The sequence below is a fragment of the Hoplias malabaricus genome, chromosome 1, assembly GCF_029633855.1.
Source record: "Hoplias malabaricus isolate fHopMal1 chromosome 1, fHopMal1.hap1, whole genome shotgun sequence".
NCBI classification, from domain to species: Eukaryota; Metazoa; Chordata; class Actinopteri; order Characiformes; family Erythrinidae; genus Hoplias; species Hoplias malabaricus.
The window spans coordinates 50,615,956-50,637,286 of NC_089800.1; the positions used below are offsets into that span (position 1 = coordinate 50,615,956).

Consider the following 21,331-nt stretch of genomic DNA (forward strand, 5'->3'; position numbering starts at 1 on the left):
GATTTCGCCTTTATATACCACTTCGAAATTAGTTTACAGTGTAAGTGTCTTTCTCGATTTTTTTTCCGCCATCTCTCTCCTTTGCGCTCTCTCTCTCTCTTTCTTTGTACATTTTATTCATGTGGAAGAATTATATTTTTTATCACATTTAAATTATGACATCTTTGTCTGTCCTCATCAAACAAACACAAAACACAAAGCCTTTACTTTTGACTGAAATTGGGGTCAATGCTCAGTGTGATTCAACTTGAACTAGACACAAGGTTTGATCATGTCAGTGTGATCAGCAGCTCCTAAGAGTTGACCCTGACAATACTCTGTATATGACATCATATATGACAAGCAGCTGTTGTTTATTGTGGGTTTCTTTCAGGTCCTCCTGGTCCATTCGGGCTGCATGGACTGGATGGGCTCAAGGGTGTAAAGGGACATCCTGGATCACAGGGTAAGGACCGATAATGTTTGTCTGTTAAAATATTAGATACTTGGGGGCTGGTGGTCAGGAAGAGACAAAATATGCAGAGTGTAGAAGATGGAGGATTACTACAACAATAAGCGCTTATCATTTAGAAGTGTCTTTATCAGATGTGCTCAGAGAGAGACGTCCACAGGTCTCAGTTTAAAAACACTGATCTGTCCCTTGTTAATTCTTCTGTATTTCATCTTTCATCTTGTCTTTTTGCTGCTCTCGCAGGGACGGGTGTACCTGGTGTTGCGGGGCCTCCGGGGCAGAAAGGGGAAAAGGGCTGCATTGGGGAACGTGGCCCCAAAGGGCCCGTCCAGCGAGGAGTCCCAGGTCCAAGAGGCTTTTCTGGAAATCCAGGTGCACACTGACTACATAGTCTCTTCCACATTTCATTTACTCAGGGTCCCTTAATCCTGCTCCTGAAGACCTACTGTCTTAGTTTAACTCTTTCCTAACTATCTAACATAGTTCTCTCTCTCTCTCTCTCTCTCTCTCTCTCTTTCATATCCAGGAGAGCCTGGTAGATGTGGTCTTCCTGGTTTACCTGGTGAAGACTGTAAGGGATTAAGCCCTGGAGTGTTTGGTGAAGCTGGCGGTCCTGGTCCTGATGGCCCACCAGGTTTGTAACTGTTGGGAGGGGACTGCTTGTACATAGAGAGATTGTATGTCCAGAAGTATCCAGTTAGTACAGGGGTGAACTTCAAGGAAGAAAGACAGGACCATAACTAATCATTCAGTTTAATTTTATTGGTATTGATTAAAATGGTTAAATTGGCTTGATATTTAACATCAGAGAAACCAGCAATGTGTAAGAAACTGCTCCCTTTTCACTATATAGTGCACTTTTTTCAGGGTTCCTCTATTTTGTATTAGTGTCCAAAAACATAGTGCACAATATTCAGTGCACTCAGACAATCCCACAATGCACCACAGAAAGTAGCTTACAACACATGTACACTAGTGTAAAGTAGATACCCATAATGCACTGCACTGTTTGGTAAAAAAAACAGTGTCTGAAAGCATTCACTCCTCTTCTGGACACATTTCCCCAGAAAAGTGCACTATGTAGTAAGCAATTTTAAAACTACACAGCATTTACCATGAAATGACAAAGAAAAATTATTAGTTAAAAATAACAATAATAATAATAATAATAATAATAATAAAGGGGCACCATGGTGGTGCAGCAGGTAGTGTTGCAGGCACACAGCTCCAGGGACCTGGAGTCCCGCTTCGGGTGACTATCTGTGAGGAGTGTGGTGTGTTCTCCCTGTGTCCATGTGGGTTTCCTCCGGGTGCTCCGGTTTCCTCCCATGGATCACAAACACACGTTAGTAGGTGGATTGTCGACTCAGAAGTGCCCGTAGGTGTGAGTGTCGCCCCGTGAAGGACTGGCACCCTCTCCAAGGTCTGTTCCCACCTTGCGCCCAGTGATTCCGGGTAGGCTCCAGAGCCACCGCAACTCTGAACTGGATAAGGATTACAGATAATGAATAAATGAATAATAATTAAAATAACATGTGGAACTTAGTCAGTAGTTAACAATACTGAAATCATTTATTTGATTTTTGTTTTATTTAATATTTTTAAATCATTGCAGATTCATTATAAAACAGCCATACATTTAATTCATTATCATTTTTAATATCGTGAATCACTAAATCTAAATCTCTGTTTACTGCATCGGTTAGAATCAACTCCCTAATTTAGAAAATTGTTCTTGAGTGAAACAAGTCCTTGGCAAACTGATTTTATTCTTTGGCTTTCGACCCAGCATGAGATTGTTGCTTTGTTTTATTAGTTTTGCTTTATTTGAGTTAATTATTTCTCCTGATTGTTTATTTTTGTTTTATTACTATCTTTGTACAGCACTTTGTTGTTGTTTGTACTGTTGTTGTTTTTTAAAGTGCTCTATAAATAAAGTTGAGTTGAATCCCAAAACCTTATCATACCTGTAAAATCACCAAAACACAGCCTTGATTGGATTAGCAGAGGCGCTAAAGCCTGTCAAACACTCAAAGAAAGTCTTGTGAACAGACAACTGCTTTTGTTGCAATAAGACAAATTTTATCCAGTGTGTACCGTTGTGTGAAGACTGAATCACTATGTCACACTCTGCATGTTTCTGTGTATGTGTGGAACAACTTCAGGACCCCCAGGGCCCAGGGGACCTCCAGGACAGAATATTCCACTCTGTGGAGATATTGGTGAGCCTGGACCAGCAGGTATGATTGGATGTAAAGGAGAGCGTGGGCCTTGTGGTCCCCCTGGGCCTCCTGGGCGTGGAGGTTCACCTGGACTGAAAGGTAATGCACAGATATGTCATATACACTAACACACCTACTAGTAACTGCCTAAATACATTAAAGGAATTGTCCCCTGCTGCCCTGCGTTCACACTGTGTTTAATGTTGTGGTGCTCTGTGATGGACTAGAGCTGGGCTGTGATGGATACCCACTTCCGTCCTCAACAGGATGAAGAACAGTTAAAGAAAATGAGTGAATACATGAGTAAATTAGGACGACATGTGTAAGTGTTTATGTTCATCTTGCATTTCATCAGGTGAGAGGGGAGACCCTGGCTTTTTGGGAGACCCTGGACCCTGTGGTGTACCTGGAAACTGTAACTATCCTGGGCTTAAGGGCCCTAAGGGGCTACCAGGAGATCAAGGTCAGTGATTACTGTCATACACATCATTCCAAAGCAATATCTTTCCTTACCATGCAAATACAGATGATGTTGAACAAAAATGAATGAGTAGTATGTGCATTTCTGTGATTTTACTTGTTAGAACTGGCCATTATCATATTTCATTAAATGTTATGAATTTGAAATTGGAGGTAAACAGTTCTTGCAAATAAAATATAAGAAGAATTTAGTTTGAATTTATGGTGTACATCATTAGTGTTTAGCTCCATTTTATTAACCTTGAGTCAAAGGATTATATATGAAAAGAGATTATATACACTATATTGCCAGTATTCGCTCGTCTGCATATGAATTTGGATCCCATTCTTAATCCATGAGGTGTAATATGATGTCAGCCCACTCTTTGCAGCTATAACAGTTTCAACTCTTCTAGGAAGGCTTTCCGCAAGCTTTAGGAGTGTGTTTATGAGAAATTTTGATCATCCTTCCTGGAGCACATTTGTGAGGTTAGACACAAATGTTGGAAAGGAAGCCTGGCTTTCATTCTCCACTCTAATTCATCCCAAAGGTGATGAATTAGATGGGATGAATTCGTTCTATCAGGGAGAGGTCAGGGCTCTGTACAGGCTAGTCCAGTTCTTCCACACCAAATTCGCTCATCCATGTCTTTATGGACCTTGCTTTGTGCACTGGTGCACAGTCATATTGGAACAGGAAGGGGCCGTCCCCAAACTTCTCCAACAAAGTTAGGAGTATGAAATTTTCCAAAATCTCTTTGTATGCCGAAACATTAAGAGGTACTTTCTCTGGAACTAAGGGGCCGAGCCCAACTCCTAAAAATCAACTCCGCACCAAAATCTACATTATGCACTTCATCATTTGCTGACCCGCTCTGCCATATTACATTTACTGTTGCATCCAATCACTTCCAATTTGTTATGATGACAATGACAGTTGACTCTAGAATTTTTATTAGCGAGGAAATTTCACGACTGGACTGCATAGGTGGCATCCTTAGGTGATATAGTGGTGAGCACGTTTGCCTCTCAGCCCTGGGATCTTGGGTCCCATCTGTGTGGAGTTTCCATGTTCTCCCTGTGTCTGCGTGGGTTTCCTCCGCAGTATCCTGTTTCCTCCCTCAGTCCAAAAACATGCAGGTTAGGTGAATTGGCTTCTCAAACAACTGTCCTGATGTGTGAGTGAATGAGTGAGTATGTGTGGAGTGAATGTGTGTGAGCCAAATGTGGACTGGCGCTCTATCCTGGGAGAAAACCTAGTGCCTGATGCAGTCCTCTAGGTGGCTGAGACTACGCTGTGTGTGTCTGGCTGCCTCTTCTCGCCAGTGTGTGGACTGAATATTGAGTTTTGATTGTAAAGGTTCCTTAGGATTTGATTATTTTTTTATTTAATGTTACACTTATATAGTGCCTTTCTAGAAACCCATCATGGTACCACACTGTGAGCAACCCATTCTTTCACAAATGTTTGTAGAAATAGTCTGCATGCCTAGGTGCTTTATTTTATAAACCTGTGGCCATGGAAGTGAATGGAACACCTGAATTCAGTGAGTTGAATGGATGAGTGAATACTTTGGGCAATATAGTGTATGTAAATGATACATATGGTGACACTCTTTTATGATCATTGTACAACAGTACAAGAAAACGCGAGTTCTGCATTTAACCCGTCCATGGCAGTGGACACACTCTCAATAGTGATTAGGGGCAGTGAATACACACACCCGGAGCAGTGTAAATGCAACCACGTTGTGCATCTAAATCAAATGGAAACAAGGAATAATACAGGAAATTTGTTTACATGTGTACCTTAAAGTAATCTATAATAAAATGTAATGTGCAATTATTTGTCTTCCGCATTTAACCCATCTGTGGTAGTGAACACACACTAGTGCACTAGAGGCTGTGAACACACACCTAGAGCAGTAGGAAGCCATCCCTGGCACCAGGGGAGCATCTGGGGAGTTCAGTGCCTTGCTCAAGGGCATTGGGGATCTAACCGTGAATGTGTGATTAAAAGTTTCTGAGAATTACCCATAAATATGCTACATGAAATATTACAGTGTAAACATAGGGTTAAATGACATGACATAATCGAAACTTTCAAAACAAACTAAAACATTCTTTTAAATTCTGTGACAATGTTAAAATAATATCAGCACTAAAACCTCTCCATATTTATTTTACACACACACACTTTCAATGTAGGTCCTTGCGGAAAACCAGGAAATGTCATTTGTTATCCTGTCAACCCTCCTCCTGGCGCACATGGATCTCCTGGGTCTCCCGGCCTTCAGGGGAATAAAGGATGTGAAGGTCCACCGGGCAGAGAGGGTCGAAAAGGTCAAGCCACACAACAGATACATACTTATGCTTAAATAAATATTTCAGGTTTGCCGTGCTGAACTCTGTTGTGCCGTGTTAAGCTTAAAGTTTCTCAGAGTGTTTTAAAGGTTTTGGTTTGGATCTAGGGTGCAAAGGTGAAGCTGGAAACATAGGGTTACCTGGTTTGAATGGAGCAAAAGGACCAGATGGCTTTCCTGGACGACAAGGACCTAAGGGCAGTCGTGGGGGTCCTGGACGACAGGGTATGTGTCTGTGTTTTCATTGTTAATACACACATTTTCTCCTTTGATTTCAGATGCTGTTTACTTGATAGCATTTGTATGATCGTGATGTCAAAAACGTGTGCAAGATCCTGGAGTTATTAAAAAATAATTATCAACAAAATTTGAAATTTATATTCAAGATGGCCGACACACAAAATGTTACAGGGGGCGCTATAACGGCTAGATGTCTATCTAGACCGATATCTCAGAATAAATGTCTCCAGTATTTTAGCCCTCACTCTGTTATGTTCTCTAGTGTTCTCTGGTCTCTCTGTGGGCTGTTATGTGGATTTGTTAAAAAAAAAAAAGAACATGTTTTTGTTATTTAGAATATTAAAAATTATATTGCAATTGCAGTATCTGAACACCCTTAATAACTCATTGCTCATTGGTCTTTAAAGGGGTGTAGCTGCATTATCATGCTGTTATATTACCATTATAACTGTAGAATAATATGGTATAAATATAACAATAATATAATTTATTGCTATTATTTCTGGGACAATGTATCAACCACAGAATATGGCTAATGTGAAAGATGTATGTACTGCTGTGGTCACCACAGGGATTGCCTGATCATTACAGTGATTCTCCACTTGGATGAGGTCATGTTTTGAAAGAGTTCTGTTGCCTTGTGGCCGTAGCAACGGCTGAGAGTTAAAGCCTTTTAAGAGATCCATTTCTTTGTTCATTTTTTGTGCATTTTTCTTTATTTTTTCTTTCTTGTCTCCTTTTTTGTAATAGGTTATCCTGGGCCTGTAGGAGATCCTGGTCCTCCAGGCATCTCCGGAATGTGCAACTCTGGCTTCCTGTTGGTCATTCACAGCCAGTCCCCAGAAGTGCCACAGTGTCCTCTGAACTTGGCTAAGCTGTGGGATGGATACAGTTTACTCTACCTGGAGGGACAGGAGAAAGCACACACTCAGGACCTGGGTATCTGTCTGCCACATACACTGAGGAGCATGTCCACACACACAGGATTAACTGAATGTAGAATGTAGTAGACGCATGGCCAGTTTATTTTTGCTTCATCCTTGTAACATTTTAGAGATTCATTCATTCATTAATTCATTATCTGTAAGCGCTTATCCAGTTCAGGGTCGTGGTGGGTCCAGAGCCTACCTGGAATCACTGGGACCAAGGCAGGAACACACCCTGGAGGGGGCGCCAGTCCTTCACAGGGCAACACACACACACATTCACTCACACCTAGGGACACTTTTGAGTCAACCATCCACCTACCAACGTGTGTTTTTGGACTGTGGGAGGAAACTGGAGCACCCGGAGGAAACCCATGCAGACACAGGGAGAACACACCAAACTCCTCTCTTTCTTTGGTTGCTGCGCAGCATTTCGCCGGTGATCCACAAGAGATGAAAGTATATCATACACAGCTCTCTTAGGACAACCTAAACTGTCCTGTCTAGAGAACAGGACAAGTTAGTGCCTAACATCACAAGTTAGTGCCCAGTAATTCATGTTTCCTGCTCAGGAGCTAATTATGAAATCTTGGATGAGATAAATTCAAATAACTGTCATCTACATTATCATCTGTTTATCTTTGTGTGTGTGTGTGTGTGTTTGTGATTGTGCAAAACAGGTCAAGCAGGCTCATGTGTGCGTATCTTCAGCACTATGCCTTTCTCCTACACCAACCCAAGCACCTGCAACTACGCAAGTCGCAATGATAAATCATACTGGCTCTCGACCACCAATCCTTTACCCCCTACCCCTGTGTTTGAGTCAGGCATCCAGCCTCACATCAGCAGGTGTGTGGTGTGTGAGGCTCCATCACCCGCCATCGCAGTGCACAGCCAGAGCGGGAACTTACCTCAGTGCCCTCCCAGCTGGAGAAGCATCTGGACGGGATATTCATTCCTCATGGTTAGTCTGACAGTTTTTGTTTGCAGCAAGATACGATAAACGTGGTCTTAAAGGCATAAGGTCTGTGTAGTGTATTTTATATGAGGATAGGTAGGAATTACAGTTGTATTAAAGAGTAACATCTGTTTTTTGTGTGCTTTAAACAAAGAAATGATGCTCATCTTCAGCCTCGCATCGCCAAGTTTTCAGTGTGAAACAAAAAATTCAAGTAAGAGTCTGGCAAATAACTCCAATATTAGCCTCAAAAACCGACCCGTTTGTAGTGGAAATAAATATTTGAATACAAAAATTGAGAATAAAGAGCAAAGGTCTGCTCCCTACAGTGACATTTAAGGTGGAAAGGGAAAATTGACAAGGAAGATAACATCAGCCTCCACTAGAGACATGTTTAACCCTAGAAGCGCCTTGGAGCCAGTGTGTATTTCAGTGCTGTGACAGACTCGGATTCAAACTAGCAGCTCTCTTCTAGGTGTTAACACTAGCATGACTGAAATTTCAGGATCCTGAGAACAAGCTACGCTTTCTTATGTCAGTGAGGCAAAGCCTCATTATTTCTCTGCCCTTTTTTGGTGCAAATTTTTATTTTCTTATTGCACCACACATTCACACATTTACACATAAATCTCAGAGTTAGCCAGAAAGATATAGATGGAGCTATATATATTTTAATCTGTTTTTAATCTGGATTTGTGATATGAGAGAAAGCGAGAGATTAAACTATAGATAAACTGATAGCAAAATAGCAATTATTTATGAGGTAAACAGTTCAACAGTTGCGATGCATTTTTATTTTATTTTTTGCAAGTTTTGTAGTGTTTTATAATAATTGTAAAGTTTTATAATAATAAAAAAAATATCTGGACAAGCAATGAGACCAAAAAAAGTCAATATTGTAAACATAATGATCTAACAGATAACAAAATTTTAGATTCTGATGAGTATTTAGCTTAGCATGAACAGTAAATAAAAAAAAAAACAGATAGAGAGAAAAAGTTTCAGCCATAACACCCCCCCCCCCCAACCCCCAAAACGAAAAAAAAACTAACGAATGGCAAAATACCAGCTTCGTATAAGTGTGTATAAAGTCTATTTATGTGGCATGATTTAGTGTTTGGGGCTGTTTGTTTTTTAGCTGTCCAGTATAGCGCCCTCTGTTCCAGCATGACCGGAGGGGGAGAGCGCAAAGTTTATGGGTGAGAGGCATCAGGGTTCGATTTTTGTCACATGTAATATCAAAGCAAAGTTCAGTAAAATAAGAGGTATTTCAGTAACGACTGTCCGCGCTCAATGTAAGGTAATTTGTATAAATTGTGCTGTAGTTTGAATGTTAGATCCTCTTTTGTAAGTCGCTTTGGATAAAAGCTTCTGCCAAATGCATAAATGTTAATGTAAATGTAAAAAGAAGAAGATATATAAAGAAGTACTTTATTTTGTTTTATTTTGTAGTTTTCCATAACTTGAAATTGAAACCGAAACTGCATCTGCACTCTCCGTTGTGATTAATGGTGATTAAGAGCTGAATTATTAATCTCTCAATATCAAACCTGAAACTTATTTTACACAGACCCAGTCTGACTGCCAAGTTGATATCTGTCTCTACCCAGACAGCGCGCATGTATCAGTCCACTGGCATAAAAAGGCTGGAACACGACTGACTGTAGACCACTGCTGGTCCACCATCGGACCACTCAGATTACTGTCCTGTACAGGATAGAACTCATTATTAATCTCCTCAAACAGATTTTACATTCACAGAGACTTTTATTCTGGAAAACACACTAATACAAATATTACCAACAACTGTGAGAGATATAATAATGATTATAAGCCTGATATAAAAAATATTTACACTGTGCTGAATTAAAATTATTTACTAATCTTATTTATAAATAATAACAAAAAGAACCTAATGAAGGGTAAAAAATGTAAATTGGACTGTGAATGGAAAATTGCTAAAATATGGCATTTTGTCTAAAATTCTGTTTGGGCTGATGGGGGTGAGGGGGTGTTGTTCCGTGTTTAGATGCACTGTGGGTCATTAGCATAACAACGGGCACCAAGTGTCTCACAGCAGTGGATCGGGGGATTGAGAGCACAGTTTCCCTTACGAAAAAAATCGTAGCTTTAGTCATTGTAGTGTTAAGGTGGAAAGAAAAATCAAACATGAAAGTAACTAAGTGAGGCCTGTTCACTTTTCTCCTCACTGTCTCCTCCCTCTTCTGTGTTTTCTCTCCATCCAGAGCAGGGCCAGTTCCACCTCCACGTCACTTCAGCACTTAACTTTAACACTAACTGAGTTTACAGTCCAGAAATAGTGTGTGTTTGTGTGCTTACTGTCGCTGTAGGTGTAATCAGTTTCCAGATATCGTATCTCAATGAGAGTTATAAGAGAAAGTAAACAAAGATACCCCCTCCTTTACTGTTGTGGAAAATAAGGTAAATAGAACTGTGGAAAATGTTCTTGATGTATTTAACATGTTCATATTGAATTGTACTTGTAACAGGATCTGAACACTGCAGTGTTTACAGAGTCTGAAATAGCATGTGTTGTAAGGACAGTAACGGCCATTTCTCAGTTGAAGTGACACAGTAATGTTGTCTGTGTCCACCAGCACACAGGGTCCGGCGATGAGGGCGGCGGCCAGTCTCTGACATCACCAGGAAGCTGCCTGGAACATTTTCTCACGCATCCATTCCTGGAGTGCCAGGGTCCGCGTGGCAGCTGCAGCTTCTACACCAACATTTACAGCTTCTGGCTCACTGGAGTGACAGAGCAGGAAAATTTCAATTCCAAGAATGTCCTTAAAGAACCATCAGAACAGCGCAACAGTGCAAGCAGATGCAGTGTCTGCATGAGATTTCCCGAGTTTTGAGCACAGACTATTCCCACTTCCCTTTTGTGACTGCAGAGGTTGTGCACTTGCCAGGTCACCGACGTGGGAGTCTTGCTAAACCCTGCCAGTCACTTTCTCTTCCTCGGAAAGAAAAGGCAAATTTACAATGGAATAAACACTTTTGGATCCGCTCACACGGAAAGAACAACTGTGAACTCAGCCTTCTCCCCTACTGTCTCCCATGTGCTTTTCCAGTTCCTGTCCCCAGTCTCAGTGTGTTCTAGCTGCTCGGCTTAACCGTAGTCACAAGCTACATTCACACTGCATATGGTTTAAACCAGTTTTATTCTTTGTGTGTGAACATCCTCATATTTTCCTACATGTACCCACATTTTCATACCCTGCATGTCCAAAGGTTTTTTTAGACACATATTCATCTAACATTTCTTCAGAAACCAAGGGAGTTTTCACCCCCAGTTTGTTGGAACATTGCTGTGGATTTGATTGCATTTAGCCACAGAAGCATTAAGTGAGGCTAGGTACTGATGTGGGATAATCACAGACACCATCTCCATCCCTAAAAAGTGGATGGTGGTTAATCAGTCCAGAGATTAGCGTTATATTACTTTAAAGCAACAGTAGATAGTGTTTAGCCTTAAAATCACAGATTAAAAATCTTTGTGATGCTCGACTGAGCGCTAGTAGGGAGAAGTCTGTACTCTGGGCTCAGCACTAAAAACTGTAACTTGATTTCAGGACAGCGCTGGAATAGTTCATTACATTCTGCAGCTGTAGCCCATGAGCAAAACTACCAAATCTTACCTAGTGTTCCTTTAAAGCCCAGTTTTACTGTGTGGCTGCTCCAAAGTCCCCCGTACGACCTGGCAATGCTTTCCTATGAGATTAAACAAGCTGTGTACACAACTAAATCCATGTGATAGCTGATAGTGCACCTTAAAGTGGATTAATACATTCATCTAAAATGTTTTCTGGACACTTTTGGACATGTGTGTGAGACACTATATAGTCCAATACATAATATGTGATTATTTTAAAGGTTACATTCATGATTTTAATCAAAACACACTTTTTATAAATTCCTGAGGATATTTCCTTCCCTTTTCCTGCTCTCCAGTCAGTTTGTGCTGGTAAATGGGTAAAAAAAAAAAAGAAAGTCTCGGTCCGGTATGCTAGGGTTTCTCTGTCTCTGCTCATGACAGCGAAATGACATCTGGACCACAGAAAGATTCCAAATTTTGAAAAGCATGAACTGGGATGAGGATTTTGCTATATTCCTGCTCCATAGGTGGGTAATATTGACTTATTTTTGCTGTAGATGAAACTGACTCTAAATTCGGGAGAGGGCTAACAGTGTAAAAGTAAACACAGAGCAAAAGTGCTACAAAACTAAACAGCTTGAGCTACATATTCATTTCTGTGGTAATTCAAACAGTGAAAAACTCACAGAACAAGTTAAACTTCAGCCACGTACAAACACAAAAGTTTTTTCCTCAAACACACCACTCCACAATAAAAGATGTGGAGCTTCTGAACGTAAACAAACCAGAGAGAACAGCAGTTCCCCGCAACCAATCAACACTGGTCAGGATTCCACCTTAAGGAAAGACATAGGACGACTAGCCATTGATTGTTTGGCTTCAGTTTTGTTTGTTTACATCTAAACAAGTGTGGGAGTGACCTGGTCTGGCTGATATCAGATATAGACCACCTTTAAAACAATAAAACCTGTGAAAAAAAATTGGGAAATATATCAGGACTGAGTACCTGCAGCGTGTACATAGCCTTAGTCACGGAGAACATTGTTTGTTCCCATTGATCTAGTGCTGGCGCCCACTGGTGGCAACTTGCACAGACTCCTCATGGGTCCATTTTAGAAATTTGTATATTGTATTTTAATAATTTTATGGTGAACTCCACAAAGACTCTCTGAGTGATTTTTATCATAATCACAGCGCAGACTGTGTTTTAAAAAATGGTGCTAAAATTCATTGCATTTTTCCACAGAAAAACATTATTTACACATTTCTGAGAATGTTGTGTTATTTCCATTTCTCCTACAGTTATTTCAACAGCATTTTGTAGCCATGTTTTCTATTATCAGTGTGCAACAGTACTGCTTATTCTATTCGAATCAAACCACTATTTTACGCTGATTACAAACACACACATGGTGGTAGTTAACATCAGTTTCTCAGATGTTACCTAAAGTCATCAGATCTTCATGTAAAATACATAAATGTATGTAGGTGTTTAAAAGCAGATAACTCATTTTTCTTTGAGCAGAATTGTCCTATTGTCTTATCTTCAGTTTCCTTGTTTTTATTTATGGGAAAGTGATAAAACCATTAATCAGAAAAGGCACCAAAGCTGGGCATCTTCCCTAAAATAGTTACCTTGTGTTTCACTATTATTTTTTCCTGATGCTGTCTGAACTAACTTGTGTTATTAAAGCAAACTAACACCAGTGTCCTTCACTCCATAGACGTATTACTGGAATTCCTCCCAAAGCTTCTTGTATTTTTGTGACATTATATAATTCTACTTGTATGTAAATATGTTTGCACTGTTGAAAGGACAGCGTTGCTTTATATTTTACTGTACATTTTAAGAGTATTTATTTGGGTAGAGATTATTTTGGTGCTATTATAACGGAGAAAAAAAATCCTATTCATTTTGCCTTTAAGAAAGAGGAGATTTTTTCTTGTCCTCCACACACCACTTAACCACGATGACATTTGTAGACTGAATATGTGCTGAGTACTGTATAATCTTATGTTGCTGATATTCAAGGTCCACAAATATATACAAACAAACACACACTTAGGAAATGAATAAAAGGCCATGTCATTAAAACCCGGATTCAAGGCCTTCCTTATTAAAATATTAACTGTAGTGTGGTGCTATGCGTTTTCATATGTGCTATGTTTTGATAAGTATTGTGTTTAATTGTTTGAATTAATCTATGTGACTTTTCTGACGACCCTAAACAAGCCTGTGTTTATCGTGTCTGAACTATAAGAGTTCATCTGTCCACAGGTATGCGGTCTAATTTTAACTACAGGAGAGCGGCACTGATTCCGTATGTGGTTTCTCTGTAGACTTTAGTGCACTAGAAAGGTCCAGAGACGTGTGTTTTGAATGCGATCGTTTCAGTTTCATGCCAAGACTGGAAGTGCTAAACCCAGCACAGGTCATATTATAAATGGCAGTGGTACTTGAAAATCTCGGGAGATTTCTATTTTCTCTTCCTGAACTGAACTCCACCTGTTGCAGTGACTAATGTAGTGTCAAGAACCACCCTCATGTTGTCCAAACCTTAGTGTATGTGCTGACTAAAGACCTGTATATTTAAAGTATCTGTCTGTACGCCCAAACACATCCAAACCCTCACAAGGTGTGTCATTCTACCGTCTCCCTCTGAACCAATTAAGAAAAATGTTCTGTGAAGTCTTCATCCTTCATTCATTGGATCACGCTCACTAACACATACTCGTCTAGGCAATTTCCAGTATTCGTTATGACGTAAATAATCATCTTATGTGGACTGTTTGTAAGATTTAATAAATGCAATTTATTTCAAAGTTTATCATACGTTTTCTGTAGTTATTAAAATGTATTAATACTTTTTCCCCTCATTAAATTTGCCTACCTGTCTATGCATTCATATTTATATAAATACATACACACATTAACCATCACCACCACCACTCACTGTCTCCACTCACTAGCTCCACTGTGCATTCTGCTCACGCTGTAGTTATACAGTTATAAACTGTAGTTACTGTTGCTCTGCATACTTTGTTAGCCCACTTTCCCCCAGTTCTTCAGCACTCAGGACCCCCACAGAGCAGGTGTGATGTGGTGGTGGATCATTCTCAGTGCTGCAGTGACACTGACGTGGTGGTGGTGTGTTAGTGTGTGTTGTGCTGGTGTAGAGTGGATCAGACACAGCATCAATTCATTAACTTATGAACACCTGGAGATTATGTCATTCATGTCACCCTTTTTGATATTTTGGCTGATGGGTGAGAATAGCAGGAACACTCCTTAAAAAAAAAGTGTTCCTGCTGTGATCCAAAGACTATTTTTACAATTAAAAATACACAAAAAAGAAATCACTCTGAATTAAACCATCACAGAATGTGGCATTTATTTTGTGTTTACAAAAATAAACATCCTTAATATAAAGAATGTATAAGTTAAGAGCATCTCTTATTGTTAAACACAGCGTGACACAGTGGCACGACTACTGTCACTCAGAATAACCAGGTAAATGTACGCTTTACGTCCAGAAGTTTGTAGACACTTTCTTTTATAAGATTTCTAGTGAATGCCGCCTGTTTAATTTGCACCCAACGTTATGCTGTGCACACAGTGTGTAAAATCAAAGTGGATGCTTAGGAGCAGCTGCACATGAGCCTCATGTCACCATGCCCCAGGGCAAGTGTTGGCGAGAGTGGTGTAAAGCATTGAACCCAGCTTTAAAGCAGAAGTTCCTTTATAAAATTAAAACCTGACAAGAGCAGTCGCTGTTACTACCCATCTACTAATGTCAAGGAGAAATGTGGGATGAGCAAGTGGCCAAACGTTTGGTCATATAGTGACCATTTACTGATAAATACATTCAAACATGTCTGACACTGCTGAATACCACAAGGGCACTTAGGTCCACAGACCAGTGAGGTCTCTCTGAGTGAATTAGGGCATTAGTGGAATTTCTTTGGATACATCAGATCTTTCAGACTCTACTGTGTCAGTTGTTATTTATTAGGGTTTTACTCAAGAAACCCATCTGAAGAAGTATTTTCTGCCATAGAAAAATAATTAACTGTAAATAACATTGCATATCGTACAGAAGTGTGTACGCCGATACTGTACAGAGATTTTAATACCAAGCAGTGCATTTCTAAAGATGGCCACTGATCACATAACATTCTTGGACTTGGGATTCCAAACATCCTTTTATAGTAAAAAAAAAAATAGTTATTTGAATATCTCAGGAGAGTTTAGCTGTCAAACCTCTGAAGTCGGCGCTGACGTAATTCCTCTAGGATTGGATCAGAGTTGATATTAAACCCATACGGTGGTCTGGTTTGTGCAGAGCCTCCTATAAGTAGCACAGATACAATTGGAATAAATACAAATTATAGTTTGGAAAGAGTAAAATGATTTGTGTTTGTACGTCATGCTGCTGTGGGCCTGTAGCTGGCAGCAGACACATTATTTGCCTTGAAGGGCACAATGAATATTAAAAGTTTAAAGTATGTTCCTGAGACATAAGTTCCACATATTTGTTCTGCATGTTATACACACCAAGTCATTTGACACAATGTTTCTAGCGTCATTTGTGAGGTATGTGGCTTGTGTGTGTTTCCCGCATGATTTTTGCCAACAGTCTTTTACTCACTGTGGTCATGAAGGCTGGCCCTTACAGCTGCCTCATACTGCTCTTCCTCTGATAGTCCAGCAGTGTAAGGGTGCTGAGGTGGTGCAGTTGACTCATGCGTGTTGTTATGTGGCCTATAGCCATGATAGGACGAGCTTTGTGGAGGATATGGACTTCCGTATCCACTGTAACCTGTAGATAGTTAAAACACATCACAGAGTTATGAGGAAAAATATCAAACACGTTATAAACGAACCATATGAAGAGACTACTCACCTGAAGAGTTATAATATGAGTGGGACCTTCCATAATTTCCATTTGAATTTACAAACCCTGGAGACAAGAGGAAGTATTATACTCATTTGTCAGTAAAATGTTTTGCTGTACACAAAATTATAAACTTGCACACGAGAAAAATAAAGGACTGATATGGACTGATCATTTTTGTGTGTTTCTGAGACATACTTCATACTGTGATTATTTTGTTACTAATAGGGCTGTCCTGTAGAGGTGGGCAATACCGGGAATTTTGGTATCGATCTGATACCAAGTAAATACAGGGCCAGTATTGCTGATATCGATACCGCTACTCTTCGCCATGTGACGGTGCAACAGCAAAAGACAGCGGGGGGGGGGGGGGGCAAGGGTTCGCTGTTCTGCGCTACTCTGCGCCGAGTCACACACAGACTTTGATGAATCCGTGTGCGCAGCAGCGGGAGAGAAAAGAAGCTTGAGTATCGATCTATTTACATGAGTATTACTCAATACCAATACCAGCGTTGGTATCGATATTATCGATATTTGGATCAATCCACCCCTCTACTGTTCTGATCTGATCCCAAAGTTCTGCATCATGACCAATCAATGTATTTTTAACTGATAAGTGTCAGCTGTGCCCTGTGAAGGACTGGCGCCCCCTCCAGGGTGTATTCCCACCTTGCACCCAATGATTCCAGGTAGGCTCTGGACCTGCTGCGACCCTGAACTGGATAAGGGCTTACAGATAATGAATGAATGAATGAATGAATGAATGTGCCGGCTGTATATGCACAATAAAATCACAAGCTTTCAAACCTGCACATGTCTCCATGAGTGTCTTGAGGGGGCCAGTAGTGTAAAGCAGTCCAACTAAGATACCAGCCAAGTGGCCCACAAACGAGGTCCTGAGAGAGACAGAGAGAGAGAGAGAGAGAGAGAGACAGAGAGAGAGAGAGAGAGAGACAGAGAAAGACAGACAGACAGAGGAAAATATTGAAATGGTGAGATACTGAAAAAATAATCAATTGATGAAAACTAGAGCAGGATGTTGTCTTTCTGAGCAAAGAATGTACAGCAAGACGATACATGTGTATTGTGTGTGTTTCTAATAAAAATTCAATTAATATTATTTATGAAAATACACACAGTTATTACTATTAAAAATGTACAAGATTTGAGGGTGTGTCTGCATTGCTGTTTGTATCCTCCCAACAGTCTTACCCTGGGTTCATGATGTGAATGAGGATTAGCTCAACCCAGCAGGCGTAGCGATTGGCTACAGGTATTCCCATGATGTATTGGACGCCACCCGGGTTATAATAGTTGTTCACCACTTTTAACCCAAAAATAACACCTGAAAAGAGTGGTTAAACAGTTGTTAACCTACAGGCAGATACCAGCTGTGCAAAGATTTAATCTGAAAAAAAAAAAGCAGTGTCATTGAAACCCTCCTAAACTCTAAGGGGCAAAAACCTAATTTACACAGTATTTCCCTCAGCTCTAATGTCATATATTACTGGTTTTCTTATACCCCACCAAACAGCATCATGCAGTTGTTATACACTTGCCTCAAAAAAATTGGATTCAAGTAATTTCAAACAGACAGAGATAGGGCTGTTCCGAATACCATTTTCAGGGCTTTGGAGCTTGTTAAAGGTTCATACAAGGACTTTTATGATGATGAGCCTGAGTATGGGTGGAGCATTTCCTTTATCAATTTAGGTTTAAATAAATAAATAAATAAATCTCAAAATTAAAAACTAAATACCTACCCAACGATAGCATATCCGAATAGCCGAATATCCATGTCCAGACCTAGGCTTATTTACGTAGATGCTGCATTTCTATTATGTAATATTAACATGTTGACATTCTCCCCACTTCAGAAAAAACTTGATCTGCGTGCGATTGTAGCTAGCACACACAGACAGCTCTGCCAGACAAGGGCATTTATTCTCATCTGTTTTCACCAGCTTAGCCGAACCTTGAGAAATATTATGTCAGACACACAGTCATTCATCACCTCTGTCCCTAGCATGGTCCCAAGCACACAGCGGGCACTGTGATAAACTGGTTGTGATATTTCTCACATTGCAATAGTATCTTTAAACGCCAAAAACAAAACTAGTGATTTACCTGAGAACCCGACAGCACACTGCATGCTGAAGGATGGATCTTCCATTAACTCAGAGAGACCAGCCTCGAGGAGCAGGTAGACCACCCCAGTGAGCAGAGAGAAGACCGACAGCAGGTAAGCAAACCAGGCTCCACCCAGCCTTCGCTCCAGTTTAATCCCCTTCCACAGGAAGGACACCATGTTGAAATAGAGATGGAAGTCATCAGCATGATGGAATGGGGAGAGAAGGAGACGATACCAGTCTCCATGCAAATAAGCCAGCTGCACACTCACACACGTCTGGAGATACATACACACAGCATGAGAATGTAAGTCATTCCAGAAACACGTAGTCTGATCAATCTGCTTTAAAAACATTCTTCAGCAGCTACAGTAATGAGACTGGATAAGCTTTAAAGTGTGTTGCATTAAATCCCATTCCCAAATGATCTTTCGACATTCTTGCCTTTTTATTTATTCATTCATTCATTCATGCAACACCACAGGAGAAATGCTAGCACTGGCTTCCAGTATTCGTAGTTTCAGGTGCTGCACATCTTGATGGTATGGTGTGGTATATGGGGTACAAAGATAGTGGGGCCATTCTTCATCAATGGAAACCGCAAGGCCACTGGATATGTGAAATTGCTACATGATAATGTGTTTCCCTTTTTATGCACTGAAGCTGGCACGTTTCCTGAGCTTTTCCAGCAAGTGGATTGGTCATCGCGGGTCAGTTGAATGGCCCCCAAGGTCTCCTGATCTGACCCCTTTAGACTTTTATATTTGGGGTCATCTGAAGGCAATTGTCTATGCTGTGAAAATACAAGATGTGCAGCACCTGAAACTACAGATACTGGAAGCCTGTGCTAGCATTTCCACTGCGGTGTTGCTATTGACAATCCAACACAATGGGCAGCAATTTGAACACGTTTTATAAGTGGTCAGAAACTTGTAAATAACTCATGAAAGAATAAAATTACGTTAAAACCAAGCACACCATTGTCTTTCTTGTGAAATTCCCAATAAGTATGATGTGTCACATGATCCTCTTCCCATTGAAAAAACTAAAGTTGGATCCAAAATGGCCACCATGGTCACTACTCATCTTAAAAAGTTTTCCCCCTCTCATATACTAATGTGTCACAAACAGGAAGTTATTATCACCAACCATTCCCATTTTATTAAGGTGTATCCATATAAATGGCCCACCCTCTAGTCACATACAGCTCAGCTGTGGCACTGGTGAGTGTTGTGTGAGATGGAAGTGAGCTGGAAGGATCATGAGCTGAGTTTGGGTTATGGCTGTGTTGGAAAAGGCTGACTCACCCAAGGGTCAACTCTGTAATTTCATGGCCTAATGTGGGCCATAAGAGAACTGCAGACCCTTATATAGTGCCTCTAAATTTTTGTAGTGTAAAATTTATAAGCAATTGATTTCAATGCTGAACTCAGTTCTAAAATCCTAAAGTTTCAATGGGATGTCAGCATTCTGCAAATCCTGTCCAAACTTGCAACCACTGCTGCAAAAGAACACAGGAGGAAGTCATTACCTGAAGGAGGGGCTTTGCAGGAAAAAGGAAGAGGTAAACATTGAGTCCCAGTGTTGCTAAAGTAACAGGAGGAATGTTCTCTATGCCCAGCTGAAACACCTGGGAAGCCAGCAACAGCAGGCCAAGACTAAAGCCTCTCTGTCTGTTACGCATCTGTGAGAGAAACACAAAAACATATGTGTTATCATTACATTATAAAAAATAAAATACACCACTTGTACTTCCCCAGAAACACAAACATGTTCAAACACACATAACTGTTTACATGCTTTTGTTAATGATGGATTCACATAAGAAATCTTGTGTAAATTACAGAGATGTGAGCAGTTAATTAGTTATTTACGCCGTGTCATCAATGAGTGGATCAGACACAGTAGAGCTACTGAAGTTTTAGATGATCACTACTGTTCTGATAACAGCCTTCCAACGTAAAATGTCAGTTTCAGGAAGTATGATTTAAAAAAAATGTTTGATTGGTAGATCCAAAATGCCTTCATTCTGTACATTATTCGTTGCGTACTTATTTTGGGACCACATTTAGATTAAAACCACACCCCATGTGTGCTGTTTTTTACAACTCTCTTAATTGCAGTTAAAATATATATTCTACTAACTCATGATTGAATTCCAAACACATCAAAAGTTAGCTTAAATTATTAGTCTAATTATTTTTAAAATAAGTTAAAAAAAAAAGTAACTAATGCACACAAACATTTCAAAAATGAAGCACTAACACAAAATAAAACTGCACATAGTTGCTTATTTCAAATGACAGTATTTGTTGATTAGAAGTATATGAATTATACTCCACTAAGCATTAAAACTATACGTAATTAACATAAAATAACACGACCAGTTTACTCAGTATATATAAAGTGTAAATTAATATAATTAAAATAACATTAGTAGTAAAAAAAATAGTGTTTTCATAATCATAACTTAAGAACAAAAGCATAATTTAAGCTGGTTATACTTCCTCATTTTCACAAGGCAATTTGACACACAATAGTGAATCACAAATAAAAACACCCATAAAGTATTTTAAGCAAAGGCAGGGTATGTATACTCACCTCTGAAAGAGACACGTTCGCCTCGACTGGTGGTGTTCTGGAGTTTTAACTGTTTAAGAATGAAAGTCCACGGTCTTGGACTAAATCCTCCACCGTTAAGCACCTGGAGCTTTCTGTGTCACAGCGCAGAGCCCGGTCAGCGCTTACTCTCTTAATCAAACTCACTGTTTCACGCCATTTCATCACTCACCAAGAACAGGAAGAAAACAAAATGACGACGTCTGCCACATGACAAGCGGCGCGCTGGTTGACACTGGGCGAGACTCGCGACCTCTGGTGGTGAAGTCGGTCTACAACAACAACAGAACGTTTTTGGAGCCGCCTCAGAATACTCTCTCTCTCTCTCTCTCTCTCTCTCTCTTTCTCTCTCTCTCTCTCTCTCTCTCTCTCTCTCTCTCTCTCTCTCTCTCTCTCACTCTTATTAATAACACAGAAACACACTAGTTTAATACACATACGGACAATTAG

The 21,331-nt window shown here is 40.1% G+C and overlaps 2 protein-coding genes across 5 annotated transcripts in view; one reads left to right on the forward strand and one right to left on the reverse strand.

Moving 5' to 3' along the window:
* col4a4 (collagen, type IV, alpha 4) overlaps positions 1-14,062 on the forward strand; it is a 70,819-nt gene extending 56,757 nt beyond the window's left edge. For all 3 annotated transcript variants that reach the window (XM_066666214.1, XM_066666206.1, XM_066666222.1), the window contains exons 38-47: positions 374-445; positions 695-823; positions 978-1,085; positions 2,617-2,772; positions 3,029-3,136; positions 5,341-5,475; positions 5,604-5,720; positions 6,486-6,674; positions 7,342-7,625; positions 10,238-14,062. In XM_066666214.1, the coding sequence (XP_066522311.1) occupies positions 374-445; positions 695-823; positions 978-1,085; positions 2,617-2,772; positions 3,029-3,136; positions 5,341-5,475; positions 5,604-5,720; positions 6,486-6,674; positions 7,342-7,625; positions 10,238-10,498 (1,559 nt within the window). In that variant the 3' untranslated portion in view covers positions 10,499-14,062. The remainder of the gene's footprint in view (positions 1-373; positions 446-694; positions 824-977; positions 1,086-2,616; positions 2,773-3,028; positions 3,137-5,340; positions 5,476-5,603; positions 5,721-6,485; positions 6,675-7,341; positions 7,626-10,237) is intronic.
* Positions 14,063-14,616: 554 nt separating this feature from the next.
* Positions 14,617-21,065, reverse strand: rhbdd1 (rhomboid domain containing 1). Of its 2 annotated transcripts, none has more exons than XM_066679027.1 (8): positions 20,864-21,065; positions 19,794-19,946; positions 18,261-18,420; positions 17,346-17,478; positions 16,941-17,029; positions 16,143-16,199; positions 15,888-16,058; positions 14,617-15,587 (listed from the first exon to the last, which is right to left on the reverse strand). In XM_066679027.1, exons 2-8 carry the CDS (start codon positions 19,944-19,946, stop codon positions 15,487-15,489), a joined length of 864 nt encoding a protein of 287 aa, XP_066535124.1. In that variant the 5' UTR covers positions 20,864-21,065; the 3' UTR covers positions 14,617-15,486. The 2 variants fall into 2 exon arrangements, with proteins under 2 accessions (XP_066535124.1, XP_066535116.1); XM_066679019.1 differs by having other exon boundaries at positions 18,261-18,540.
* Between the last annotated feature and the right edge of the window lie 266 nt (positions 21,066-21,331).

Bases quoted from the DNA above. Each gene is read 5' to 3' on its own strand.
- rhbdd1 (XM_066679019.1), bottom strand. From the start codon at position 19,946: ATGCGTAACAGACAGAGAGGCTTTAGTCTTGGCCTGCTGTTGCTGGCT. The intron at 18,541-19,793 runs GTAATGACTTCC...ATGTATCTCCAG, and splicing joins CTGCAAAGCCCCTCCTTCAG to ACGTGTGTGAGTGTGCAGCT. The intron at 16,200-16,940 runs GTTTGAAAGCTT...TCTTGTCTCCAG, and splicing joins ACTCATGGAGACATGTGCAG to GGTTTGTAAATTCAAATGGA.